The sequence below is a fragment of the Schistocerca serialis genome, chromosome 3, assembly GCF_023864345.2.
Source record: "Schistocerca serialis cubense isolate TAMUIC-IGC-003099 chromosome 3, iqSchSeri2.2, whole genome shotgun sequence".
Lineage (NCBI taxonomy): Eukaryota > Metazoa > Arthropoda > Insecta > Orthoptera > Acrididae > Schistocerca > Schistocerca serialis.
Window position 1 is genome coordinate 506721552 of NC_064640.1, and position 13836 is coordinate 506735387.

General features: G+C 35.0%; 1 protein-coding gene across 1 annotated transcript in view; it reads left to right on the forward strand.

The window, feature by feature from the left end:
• LOC126470957 (aquaporin AQPAe.a-like) overlaps window positions 1-12023 on the forward strand; it is a 109827-nt gene extending 97804 nt beyond the window's left edge. Inside the window, exons 6-7 of the mRNA XM_050099007.1 lie at window positions 1256-1388; window positions 11926-12023. Coding sequence (XP_049954964.1) covers window positions 1256-1388; window positions 11926-12023 — 231 coding nt within the window. The remainder of the gene's footprint in view (window positions 1-1255; window positions 1389-11925) is intronic.
• Window positions 12024-13836: the final 1813 nt, after the last annotated feature.

Here is a 13836-nt window from a genome sequence, read left to right on the forward strand (position 1 = left end):
CAATAGAAACACAACACAGACATTCATTCTGTCATTTATAAAAGAATTGATAGGCTATCATATTTTTATAATGTGGTGAAGAATAAGTGGGATTATTCAAGTGTGAGAATGATTTCTAATGAAAGTTGTTGTAATTTCAGCCAATTAGTATACCACTAAAATTATTGCAAAGTATTTTTTATGAACATCAAAGCAATGAACCCTGAGATGGATGTTTATATTGACCTAACTGTGTGCTGTCTGATGTAAAACCGAGCGAGGTGGCGCACTGGTTAGCACACTGGACTTGCATTTGGGAGGACAACAGTTCAATCCCGTGTCCGGCCATCCTGATTTAGGTTTTCTGTGGTTTCCCTAAATTGCTCCATGCAAATGCCACGATGGTCCCTTTGAAAGGGCACAGCCAACTTCCTTCTCCGTCCTTTCCTAATCCAATGAGACTGATGACCTTGCTGTTTGGTCTCTTCCCTCAAACAACCCAACCCCCCTCTGCTGTAAAAATACATTTGGTGGACTGGAATGACGATGCAACAGTGAGTGGGACTACAGATAAGTACAATTTTAACATTTTATTGTGATTCTGGGCAGTAACTTTAGGACTCGTGAAATATTTTTTTATTATTGAACTAAAAAAATCACATCAAAATGATTAAAGAAGGGCTAATTTCAAAGACTGTGGTGAGGGACAATTCAGGGCTCTAATTATGTTTCACAAGTTCCCAGAGGAAATGTGATACTCGAATAGATTATGAAAATGTTATACAGTACAATAGGTGAACTGAGCAAAAGAAAAATCAAAACTTGAATAAAGGGATGAACTAAGTAACAGTGTTCAGCAGGTACTGAACCCAAAAGTCAAGTGAAAAAAGGATTATGTAACCAAATACCACAATCAATTAGTGAACTGATCATTAAAATTGCTGAGTCCAACAGTGAACTGAACTGTAAGGCAGCAGAAATAAATCAATAACAAAATTCAGCAAGTGACTACTAATGAATTAAAAAACTGAGCTGCAAAATAACTGTGCTCAGGTCTTGCAATTAAAAGAGAAACTTAACAAATTAAAATTATGCTGTAGAGTTGTGGTAAGAATGCCTTAATGATCAAGTGAATGTAGTTGAGTGCAAAATTGTAAAGGTGAGATCAAATCTTTTGTATGAAATTGTAAAAACCAAAAAGAATTTTGAAATAGTTCACACTGCCATGAAACTGTAAAATCAAATTTTTAAATCAGAATTAACTTTTATTCAACAGAATCTTGAAGATAAAATTGATGCTTTAGAGTTTAAAACAAATAGTCTGATTTACATAATCAGTATTAAAGTTGTAGACCTAGAGAGAATAGTTACTAGTGATGTAGATGCATTAAAAATTGTGGGAGATGTTGGTAAGAAGCTTTGTTTCGTTGCGAGAAAATACTTCTGTAAATAGTTTTGTCAGTAACCCTGATGGCAAGTGGGCTAGTATACCTATAAATAGCTTTCCTGGAGAATATAAACTGCACCCAGTTGATTTTATAAAATTCTAATGTGGCAATTTTGATTCTCAAATTACTTATAAAATTAAAGTTGTAAAAATGTTTATGGATGATAAGGGACTTCCATGGGCAAATCAGAATACCCATACAGATACATCCTACAGTGAATTTTAAAAAATTTTATAAACAAATTGTGGTCAAAACCAGAACAAGCTAGAATCAAAAGTGAGTTTTGGGGTGGCCAAAGCTGTAGGGAGCAAAATGGTAATATGAAGGAATTTTTGTGAGAGGTAGGAACTTTGATGAGCTAACCAAAATTAACTCTTTAATGGAGATTATTTGAGAAAATTTGGATGGGTTAATTTCACAGAGCAGGTGACTCAACAGAACAGTTTTAAAATATGTTGACATATTGGATTGAGCCTTAGAGAAAAAAAAGAGACAGAATTTTAATCATGGAGGGGTAATTAGTTATCAGCATAGGGATGGACTCAAAAATGTAATAGAGAAAATTATGAGAGTAGGGATGTAGGAAACTACAGGAATGAAAATAACAGAGTTGGAAAAAGAAGATCTTTTCTTTGGAGTGAGACAATAGAAATGGGACCAGTGAATTTGAAATCAAAGGCAGGTCATAATAGATTGTAGGATACAAGAAGACAAGATAACGGGGGAAAATTTCAGAGAAACTGATGGTCATCCGTTGTAGCCTGTCTGACTGGAGAAAAATCTATGACCAAAATCAGGCTAATAATTACAGGAAAACATTTCAGAGGAGGAGAAATTCTAGATCTTAAGGGCAGAACAACCAAGGAGCATACCAGATGAACTGATTATAATTTGACACAGAATTTTGAAAAGCACTGAATATTAATCTGTCTGATGGCAAAATGCACAATAGAACATGTTATGGGGAGTTAGAGATGAATGCAGAGGTGCTGATAAATTTATATATTCAGTCAGGAAATGATATTTATGAATTGGAGGAAGTGACAGACACTAGTTTTGATGAGTGTGGTATAAATAAGATACTGAGTAACAAGGGAGTAAACTGATCTCACTGATCATTATGTTCTCAGGTGGGTTTAGTGATCATGTACTGCGGGGATAAAGGGACTTTACCATATAATTTTAATGTGACTGATGTTGAAGTTGTTGATAAAACTAATGGTGATGATAGTGGTGAGATTAACTATGATGAAGAAATTGATGGATGATGGGATGGTTTATGTTGAAGTCAAAGAAAAAGCAGTGAATATAGTGATTTAGATAATAATGAAGGTAGCTGGGGAAATGAGGTTACTGATCAAGGGATCCATGAGAATTAGATTTTGCCAGTCTGTATTAGCGCATCATTAATCATCAGTGAGTGTAAGGGAGAATATGAGAAGAATGTAAGACTTGCAGATTTGAGGGTGGTTTGGAATAATTATCATGACAACAACAATAAAATTTGACCTTGTTTAAAAGAAGTTTGTGATAAGATACATCGAGACTGGTGGATTGAAATGAATACTAGTTTGAATAATTTGAGAAAACACAAATGCATTATCAATAAGGACAGTTACAATAAAAGGGAATCTGATATGCCTGTGAATGAACTACATGCAACAAATGAAGCACTCATAGAAACTTGGGGTGTAAAATAAGGGTTTTAGTAAAACAAGATGATCTGTTTCACAAAGAGGGCAATAAAAATGAATTCAGGATGCAGGGAAGTGCCTACATTTACATTCAAACAGGTACATAGGCATATAACTCTTAGTGGATACTGACAGTCTATCAGTGAGTTTTCTGAAAAATCAAGACACAGAATTAAACTTGTTCTAGAATTCATTAACATGAATATAATACACATTGAAACAAGGGGAACTACTGGGACACATTGTAAACATGTGAAAAATCAGGTGCTCCTTTCATTTAAAATGGGGAAAATAAAATTTATATAGGCATGAGTTGTAATACTGGGCTTGAGAGAAGGTATCTTCATTGATATTGACTGGATTGTAAATAGTAGAGTGGGATTTGGTTTGTTGAACAAAGAATTAGTATTTACCAGCCCCAAAAGCAAAATTTCATTAAAGGCCAAATTGATTGCTCTGAATTGTGTTTACAATAATAACCAAATCAGCAGAGTGACTTATGCAAAGAAGAGCAGATATTTTGAAGATGAAGGTGATTATACTGAAGAGGGCTTAGTCATTAAATAATAGCACAATAAGGTAGAGACAAAATTGGAGGCAGAAAAGCTAAATCTTGAACAGAAAGAAAAATTTGGAACTATTGTGGGAACATTATGACATTTACAACGCAAAATTTGGAAAACTAAGAAATTACTTGTTTAAATTATAATTGAAACAATATAAACGAGTTTTCAATAAGCCAGTGCTGTATTATTCAAAAAATTGGGAAGCCGTAGACAAGGATTTACATAAAATTGAAACTTGTGATATAATTGATAAAGGTAGTATTGAGTGAGACACTCCTCTTATTGTTGTGGAGACACATTTATGACAGGAGAAGATGTGGATGGGAAAATGGAACACAAATCCGTAGTTTTTTCCACTAGAACTTCAAAAAAATATTAGAATTTATGGAGTTACAAAAAAAGAACTATGCTTTGGGAATTCAGCAAATTTCAGAATTACTTAGTTCATCATAAAATTACATTCTATTTTCACCACAAAGCTTTGAGTTACTTTCAAGAGGGCAAACAGATTAGGCAGATTAGGCAGGGGAGTATTATTTCTTCGGCAATTTTATTATACCATTAAATAAATGAGAGGAATGTGGAACTTAATATGCCAGTGCTCTGTCAGGACTAGCAGTGGAAGTTGATTCTGAACTTATCAGTGTGTAGTGTGAAAAGGAATTTAAGATAATGTGTTTTAAAGGAATCAGAGAGGAAAAGGTGGTGCAAAGATAAGAAGGAACCAAAATCATTATCAAACTTGAAGGCTTTGTCTGGATTCCAATTGATTGTATTGCACAGATTTGTAAATCTTAGAAATGACATATCGCATTATCAAATAAATTGGCAAAGAATTATTATTATGACTAGTATTATCTTCTAATATTGTCTCTCTTAGGAGAGACACCCTGTATGTATTCCATTCAAACTGTTGGTTCAAAATTAAATTTGGATCTTTAACATAATGCAAAAAAATCTAACTCTTCCATTACATCCTATCTTCAGGATTATCTGCTGCATACTTTTGATCCTCTAAATGTGAAGCAAATTTGGATAGATTGCTTTTGTTGGTATTGCTATAATACGTAATTCAGAGAAAGATAAATATATGGATGTAACAGAAGAGAAAGAAATTTTTTCACACTATGCTCAACATCCAAATTTCATTTTGGAAGAACAATTTCAACTGGAAAAAAAATATATATTGACAATTTTTGTGATTAAAAAGATAATACTAGTGATAATGGCAGTGCTTTGCCATTTTATGTTACATATTCTTTGGATAATTGTGTAACTGACATTCCATGCATCTACCTTTGCACAACAAAAAATATTATTGATAAATATATATTTTGTCATTTGTTTTATATACATACAGAGGTGACAAAAGTTATGGGATACCTCCTAATATCATGTCAGACCCCCTTTGGCCAGGTGTAGTCCAGTAACAGTACATGGCATGGACTCAACAAGTCATTGGGAGCACTGTGCAGAAATATTGATACATGCTGCCTCCATGGCTGTCCATAATTGTCAAACTATTGCCAGTGCAGGATTTCGTGCAAGAACTGACCTCTTCATTATGTCCCTTAAATGTTCAATGGGATTCATGATGGGCAATATGGGTGGTCAAATCACTCACTCAAATTGTCAAGAATGCTCTTCAAGACAGTCACAAACAGTTGTAGTCTGGTGACATGGCACATTGTTATCCATACAAATTTCATTATTCTTTGGGAACATGAAGTCCACAAATGGCTGAAAATGGTCTCCAAGTAGCAGAACATGACTATTCCCTGTCAATAGTCAGTTCAGTTGGACCAGAGGACCCAGTCCATTCAATGCAAATACTGCCCACCCACTACGGAGCCACTACCATCTTGCACAGTGCCTTGTTGAAAACTTGGATCCATAGCTTTATGGGGTCTGTGATACACTTGAAACCTACCATCAGCTCTTGCTGACTGAAACTGGGGTTCATTTGACCAGTTACAGTTTTCCAGTTATCTAGGGTCCATTCAATACGGTCAAAGCCCAGGAGAGACACTGCAGGCAATGTTGTGCTGTGAGCAAAGGCACTCGCATTGGTCATTTGCAACCCAAGGCCCATTAAAGTCAAGTTTCACTGCACTGTCTTAACACTTATGTTTGTCATATGTCCCACATTGATTTCTGTGGTTATTCACACAGTGCTGCTTGTCTGTTAGCACTGACAACTTTACACAAATTCCACTGCCCTTGTATGTTATGTGAAGGCAATCGGCCATTGCATTGTCTGTGGTAAGAGGTAATGCCTGAAATTTGTGTTTCCCGGCACCCTCTTGACACTTTTGATCACAGAATATTGAATTTCATAATGATTTACAAAATGGAATGTCCCTTGTGTCTATCTCCAACTACCATTCCAAGCTACAGGTCTGTTAACATTTCCACATGAATCGCTTGAGTGCAAATGACAGCTCTGCCAATTTTGAAACATCCTCTTTGCATGAAAATTGTCCTGTGTTCATAATGTATCACAACAGGTACTGGAAAATTATCTTTGACCAAAACTGGTCACACAACTAAAAATAAATTATGCAGCTGCTTCACGTGTTAAAATATGTCATTTCTGCACTTTTTAAAGAGTTGTTTATGTAATAAGGGAGACAAAATGTTGAACAATAAGGGCCTACTGTTAAGGAGAAATAGGCCTGACACTAACAATTGGAAAGTATGACTGATGTAGCAATTTATTGATGTATTAATAAAACATGTATTAATAAAAAATGTCTGGTACCACACGCCATGGAATTTCTATCCCCGTCAGATGTCATAGACGTTGAAGACCCCTAGAGGTCTCTGCACCATCGCACCGTAAGCTGTGGTGGCGCCTGCCTCCTGGCCTGCTTTTAGTGTGACGGTGCCACTGTGGAACACGTGGTTCCAGCGGCCAATAGCGGGGCCCTGATAGAGTATTTAAGCGCCTGCCTCTCACTCAGCCAGCTAGTCTAACCTTGTGTACGTCTCTGGACACATCGCCTCGTCTTAGACAGCTTATTCACTTTCTTGTTCTGTGTACGAGTGGACGTGGTTGTTAGGTTTTCTTGTGACTCCGTTGTTTCGATCTTGTTGTTGTTCATTCTGTCCTTCATTGGTTGTGTCCATCCTCTCCTGTTGTGTTGTTGTTCACGGGCCGCTCTGCGGGTCCCACCGCACTTTCCGTCACTTCAACCCTGCGACCATTCCAGTCGTCATTACAACAAAATGTTTCAGTCATCGTATGGGTCAAAACTACATTTGGAAGAGTCAGGAGAATAAATATTTCTACAATCGTAATGGAAGAGTTAGAAAGAAACTAGCAATGTGTGACAGATGCCATAGAGCGAAAGTCAGCAAACAAAGATGTAGGGGGCATATGAGAACATGATATCTGAGAAACAGATGGACCTAGTGAGTGTACACGTTATTGGACTGTTACCAAAAGCAAAAAGGGATGTCTGTTATATTTTTGTTGTGGTAGATCTATTCTCAAAATTTACAACATTATATCCACTTATAAAAGAAATCAGTAAAAATATAATTTGAAGAATTATTTTCTGAATGTGGATACTCCCAAAAGAATTCTTTCTGACAATAGTGTGTGATTCACTTCAATAACTTGGAAAAAATTTCAAGAGGGGAAAGAGGAAAATCATATATTAATTTTGGTACATCACCCTTGAAGCAGTCCTGCCAGATATATATGAGGAAAATTGGGAGGGTATGCAGAACATATTGGAACAAAAACTATTCAGACAGGATGGAGTGTGTTAACAGTTTTAAGGATGTTTGAAATTGTTTACAACAATTCTCCGTTGGTTTCTCACATCATGAAATTTTATGTGACAAGTAATCTGACAACCATATAATCAAATTAATAGAGTATCCTGCTTGCAAAAGGCCCACAGCACAGAAGAGCGAAGAAATTGTTAGCAAGCTATGGAGAAGCGTGGAGAAAAGAGAAAGCAGAGGCACTATAAGAAATTAAAAGTAACACTATTTGTAGTGGATGATTTGGTTTTAGTGAAGACTAATGAAAAATCAAAATATATCTGTGGTGAGCTTAAGAAAGTTTTGGCATTTACACTGGGAATTTTGAGGTGCTCAAGAATCCACATACAAATGCTTATAGGACAGCTCTCAACACATGGAGCACTCTCTCCTTCAGCATGATAATGTCTTACACACACAAGTGCTGTGACATCTGTTTCACTGTCATAGATCATTCTCCATACATTCCCAATTTGGCCCTATCTGATTTCCATATGTTTCCAAAACTTAAAGAACACCTTCAAGAATGTCACTTTGATAGTGATTAAGGAGAGCAAGCAGAGGCATGGTTGTAATGCCATCAAAAAAATCAAGTATTCTATGATGATGGTATCAACAAACTGGTCTCTCCTTGGAGAAAAGAGTTCATCATCAGAGTGACTATGTGGGGAAATAAATATGTAAACACGAAGATTAAAGATATAAATTGTTAATAAATTTTATTTCATTTAAATAACTTTTAGAGTTTTTACATAAAAATTTGGAGGCATTACTTTTCAGCATGTGCCCATAGATTGATACACACAAATTGAGACTAACTTTTAGGTTTGAGAAGTGTAGCTAAACTAAAAACATTTTGCATCTAGCTGACTGACCTGGTTAAGTAATATGTGTGTACATTTCATGATAATCTCAAGTCAAAATTCTATTCTGTGATTTGTTTTCTAGCATGAAACTCTTGTATTTGACTTTGAAATAGCTAAATAAGCATTTAACAAGTAGTGACTTAATTATTAGAAGTTGCTTACTTAGCTATGTTCCTTTCTTTATAGTCAGGGTGACTGCTAAAACTTGCTTCAGTGCCGTTCTGATAAGATTGATTCTATATGCATGTAGGACATTGGATACACACTCTAATGAAAATAATGTACTCTGAGTTTTGATCAATTTCCACTCGTTCCCATAACTTTTCACCAATACACCAGTTCTGATAAACAAACTTGTATAGCATGCTGCCATAACAGTTAGCTGAACTGATTTGAACCAACAGCCATAATAAGCTTCAGTAACTCAATCCCACTCAGGCACTCTGTTGTTTGTAACAGGTGACAATGACAGTTTTTGTAAGGCAATATTGATGTGATTGATAGCAAATTTACAGTTAACTTTTGCAACTATATAATAATCAAGATATAGCATTGTGTTCTTTATAACATACTATCATATTTCATGTGAACCAAATTTTGACAGATGCACATTTGTAACATGAAGTTCAATAAAATACCTATTTGAAACCATCAGCATAGAAAAGTTGTGGTTTCTGTTTCAATTACAATACAATTCTTTATGCTATCATATTCATGGACTCATATTTTGGTAACAGATATTATATAAATGTTGTTACTGAAATAAACATTTTGGAAGTCCTATAAAAGGAACTACTATTAATCCAGTTTTCTTAGATATTTCAACAAATTAGTTTTATTTAAAATAGTGATGATTTGATACCCAGCAGTCAGCCTTTTTTAAGTGTAATGACAACAGTAAGCTAACATACTGGTGAAATTAAGACTGTCAATATTAACGGTAATTTGTAAGACATATATTGTATTCACAACTTGTGTATCTGGTTGTGCTTCAGTTTTGCCATCAATCACTTCACTATAGTGTTTCCTGGGCTGCCTCATTATAATGGCATATGTTAATATGGCCTTACATTAGTTAAAAGATTTTGCAAGCATTATGTCACACACTCTACTGCCATCTACTGAGTGAATCAGGAGGAAATGTACATGTTGTGAGGGATGATAGTATTAGCAACTGTGAACAAAAACCATCATATGAACATATGTCCTGTTCTTAATAGTTTCTGAGGAAACTAATGAAAACAGGGGGAAACAGGCTAAATGTGTGTGATAGTAAATGAATGATTGTGCTCTAATGTTCTGTTTAATTTTGTACATTTTCTCACAAAAATGTTCAGTAAATATACCATGAACTGCAATGCACCCGGCAGCATTGCAGACATCTGTTGTGTTGCTGATCTGAACTCATCTGTATGGTCCTTAACTTGAGCACAAGCATGTAAAATAAGAGTGAGAAGATCATTTCACAATAAGGCATTTTTGCTACAATAACACATACAGTTTTGACAGTACATGTAAAAACACTGTATTACACTGGCACAACCAGTGTAGTACTGAACTGTGAGGTAAATAGCTTGTGCACTTCCGGGACTCGTCACCTCACTATGCACATATGAAGTGCATAGTAAGTGGTTGGTGAAGATGATACTATGTAGCCTAATTTTGCTTCGGTTGCATTCCCATGTTAGTGCTAGTGATAAAGGACATGCAGCTGATGCCTATGTTTTCAAACAGCTGTACATCAGATGGAAGGAGGCATATGATCTTTTGAAGTTTTTTATTCAGAATCACCAGTACTGTCACCCCTCAAATTATGTAGCTTTCACTCACCCTGTGTAATGCCCTATCAGTCATTTTTCATGTAATATCAAATTACTTGGTACCTTTGTTGACATTATTCCTGATATGTGTCTATATTACATTTTGCAGATCATCGAGTTGTCGAATAGGACATAATATGTTACACTACTGGTGATAGAATTTATAGTATTCTGTGAATATTAAAGAACTGACTAAAGATTATTCAATGATATATTACTAATTTTTACCTAAATTATTTAGTTATTTGCCTTTTTTGCAAAATGATTGATGTTAGATTATGATTACTTAATTCTTTTCCCTTACTTATTACCTATACTGAAAAATATGTAGGATCTTATGTTGTGTGATAGTTTCAAGAAATGTGATGATTATGATGAACTGATAATGATTTCTGCAATGTAATGATTAATACTAGGTAATGTGAACTGGCATCTTAGGGCAATTTTAGTAATCATCAAAACTGTCACTAACACAAGTACAAGTAAAGACTATAAAGAAAGTAATATGCATGTGATACACTGTTTAAAGAATGATGGCTGCCATGTAACAGTTGACATTCATGAAGAATCAGCTCTGTATACACTGCACTTCATGATCATAATGGAATCATAGCAGGGTGGTGGATATTAGGAAGGATCTTGAAGCTCAAGTCCAAATATGTTACAGATATCTGCAAAGGCCTGGTCTCTATTCAAGTATCTGCAAGAGTGAGTACCTTGAAAGGATTTCATGAACTGACTAATGATTATTCAATGATTTATTGCTATTCCATATCCCAGAACTATAAAAATCAATGAAGCGCCTGTCACCAAGGTAGATACATTCAGTACCTATGTTTTTGACTAAGAGTGTTAGCTACATGAATGAAGATATGAGAGTAAGAATCAGAGCAATCTGGATGCAGTTCAGTGACTTCCATGGTGTTCTTTGTGATAAGTAGATGCCATTCCACCTAAAATCAAAGATATACTGTACAATGATGAGGCCAGTGGTATTATATAGTACAGAGTGTTGACCTGTACCTATAAGTGCTGAGCAGGTCATGGATATGACAATGAGATCATTAGGCATTTCTCTGTGTGACCATACCAACAGTTTAACATTTCAACAACTAGCAGGAGAGACTACAATCAATGGAAGATGGAAGAATGTAAACTTCATTGATATGGATACTTCATGAGGGAGCTGCCCCATTCAGTCATCAACTCAGCCCTTTACTTCACTGTCAAAGACCAGGGACAGTGTAGAAGACTTAAACTGGTGAACAATGTAAACGCAGATCTCTGATCAAGAAACCTAAATCCACGTAAAGCATTAGATTGTAAGAAATGGCTTGTGTTGACCAAAAAACCAGACTCTGTTCTGATGGAAAGGTGCCAGTAAGAAGAAAAAGGCGTTGGAGGAAGACAGTTAATATGAATATGACTCTGTGATGATTCTAAGGAAATACATACATAAATTAGTGTGCATAAGGAACAAAGTAGGTTTGTGTAAATTAAAGACAGTCAATGTAGGAGCATAAATTTTTTTAGAGCTGTTTAAGAAACAGAGTGGGAAAGAGTGTTACCTTTTGTGAAGTTTTGATGTAATGAATGTTTATACTACTATCAAATTATAGCAATAAAGTGAGAAGTAATTATGATGTACTGCAGTGAAACATTCATTTGAAATGAAGGTTTTTGTGAAATGAGGTAATGATGAAGCTGAGTTACGGTTTTTAGTGAGTACCATTGATTATAATGATACTATTTATTTATTTATTTATTTATTTATTTAGCCATCCATGGGCATTTTAAAATGTATGATGATGTTGTTGTTGATGATGATGATGATGATGATGATGATGATGTATTAGAGATTATTTGTGAGAAGTGATGATGTAATATGAAAAGTAGGATAATGAAGTTATAGTTATGACTATGTTACCTTAAAATGTAGTAAAGCATATCATGAAATTGTAACAGAGTATTAAAATGTGGAAAAAATGTATTGCCTGTATAATGAAGACGCAATTATGTTTGAAGTACTGTATCATCTTGGTTTCAAGCAAAGGCAGACCACATAACAAATAATTGTGTGCTAAGTTAACTAGTCTGATTATGGGACTGTGATAATTTTAAACATAAGTAATAAGAAAGAAAGTGAAATATGTATAAACATGTCATTATAATTATAATTAATAATTACTTGGAAATTGCATATAAGAATGTACAAAAAAAATTGAAAACTGGTGCTATAAGAAAAGTGGAGAATCCTGTTTGGAATCAAACTAATGCAAGTAATTTTGTAACCACTTCCCATTTAAAATAGCCTGCAGATGTTTATATCAGATTGTATATGACAGCATCAAGTTACTTAATATTAAGAACAAAGGATATATGCTCTTGATTATGTATTATCTACTTAATTCCTTTCAGTTCTGTGGTCATTAGTGTAGTGCTGAAATCCTTATTAATTTACTGTTTTGTAAATATCTAAAGAAATTTTTTGTCCTTTTTCTATTTATATGTATAGTGTTGTGACACATTATTTCATATTTGTTTCTTTCTAGTATCTATGCACCTACATTACCACATACTTTTGCACAAATTCTGCTCGGTGGTTAGCACACTGGACTCGCATTCGGGAGGACAATGGTTCAATCCCACATCTGGCCATCCTGATTTAGGTTTTCCGTGATTTCCCTAAATCGCTCCAGGCTGTTCCTTTGAAAGGGTACAGCCGACTTCCTTCCTTGTCCTTTCCTAATCCGATGAGACTGATGACCTCACTGTTTGGCCTCTTCCCCCAAACGACCCAACCCACAAATATTGTATATTTTATGTGCTTAGGAATATATGTGATGGGCTTATGTTCTAATAACAGTACATGATGAAAAGTTGTTTAGTGTTAAATGATAATTTTAGTTTCCTTTAGACAAGTTTTTGTACTTATAGCCTGCTTGAGCCTTGACTTGCTGCTTACACAGTTTTTGCCCTATCAATTAACTTGAAAATTTATTGAGGATTTCTTTTATGAGAAACTTCAGAAAGGCATAAACACATTTTACAGTTTTTTATGTGAACATTAGTGATGTTTCAATTGATTGTTAGGTGAATCATTATTATGCTGTAATTTCACTATTTGTAGTCTTCTTCTATTTTTGTAACAACAAGAATATTGTGGTAAAAATATGATTACAAATTGTCAGTACAAGAGACTACTTTACATAATGGTGCCCCGATATTTAATATGTTGTGTAATATTTTGCAGAATATATTTTGCTCTGATGAAGTCAAAAACTATTTTAATGCTTAACTAATAATTTTCTTCTGTATTATAGCTAGGTCATTTAGTAATTTCTCCATTGTGTTAGAAGTTTTAATTCTTGCTGTCAGTCATTAATCCCTTTTCTTAAAGTGCAGCATGGAATGGGAATCACTCTTGTTGCAAAATACAAACAACAAAAGGAAGGAAAGAAAAAAAAATGGTTCAAATGGCTCTGAGCACTATGGGACTTAACATCTGTGGTCATCAGTCCCCTATAACTTAGAACTACTTAAACCCACCTAAGCTAAGGACATCACACACACCCATGCCCGAGGCAGGATTCAAACCTGCGACCGTAGCGGTCACACGGTTCCAGACTGAAGCGCCTTTAACCGCACGGCCACACCGGCCGGCGAAGGAAAGAAAATTAGGGTTTAAT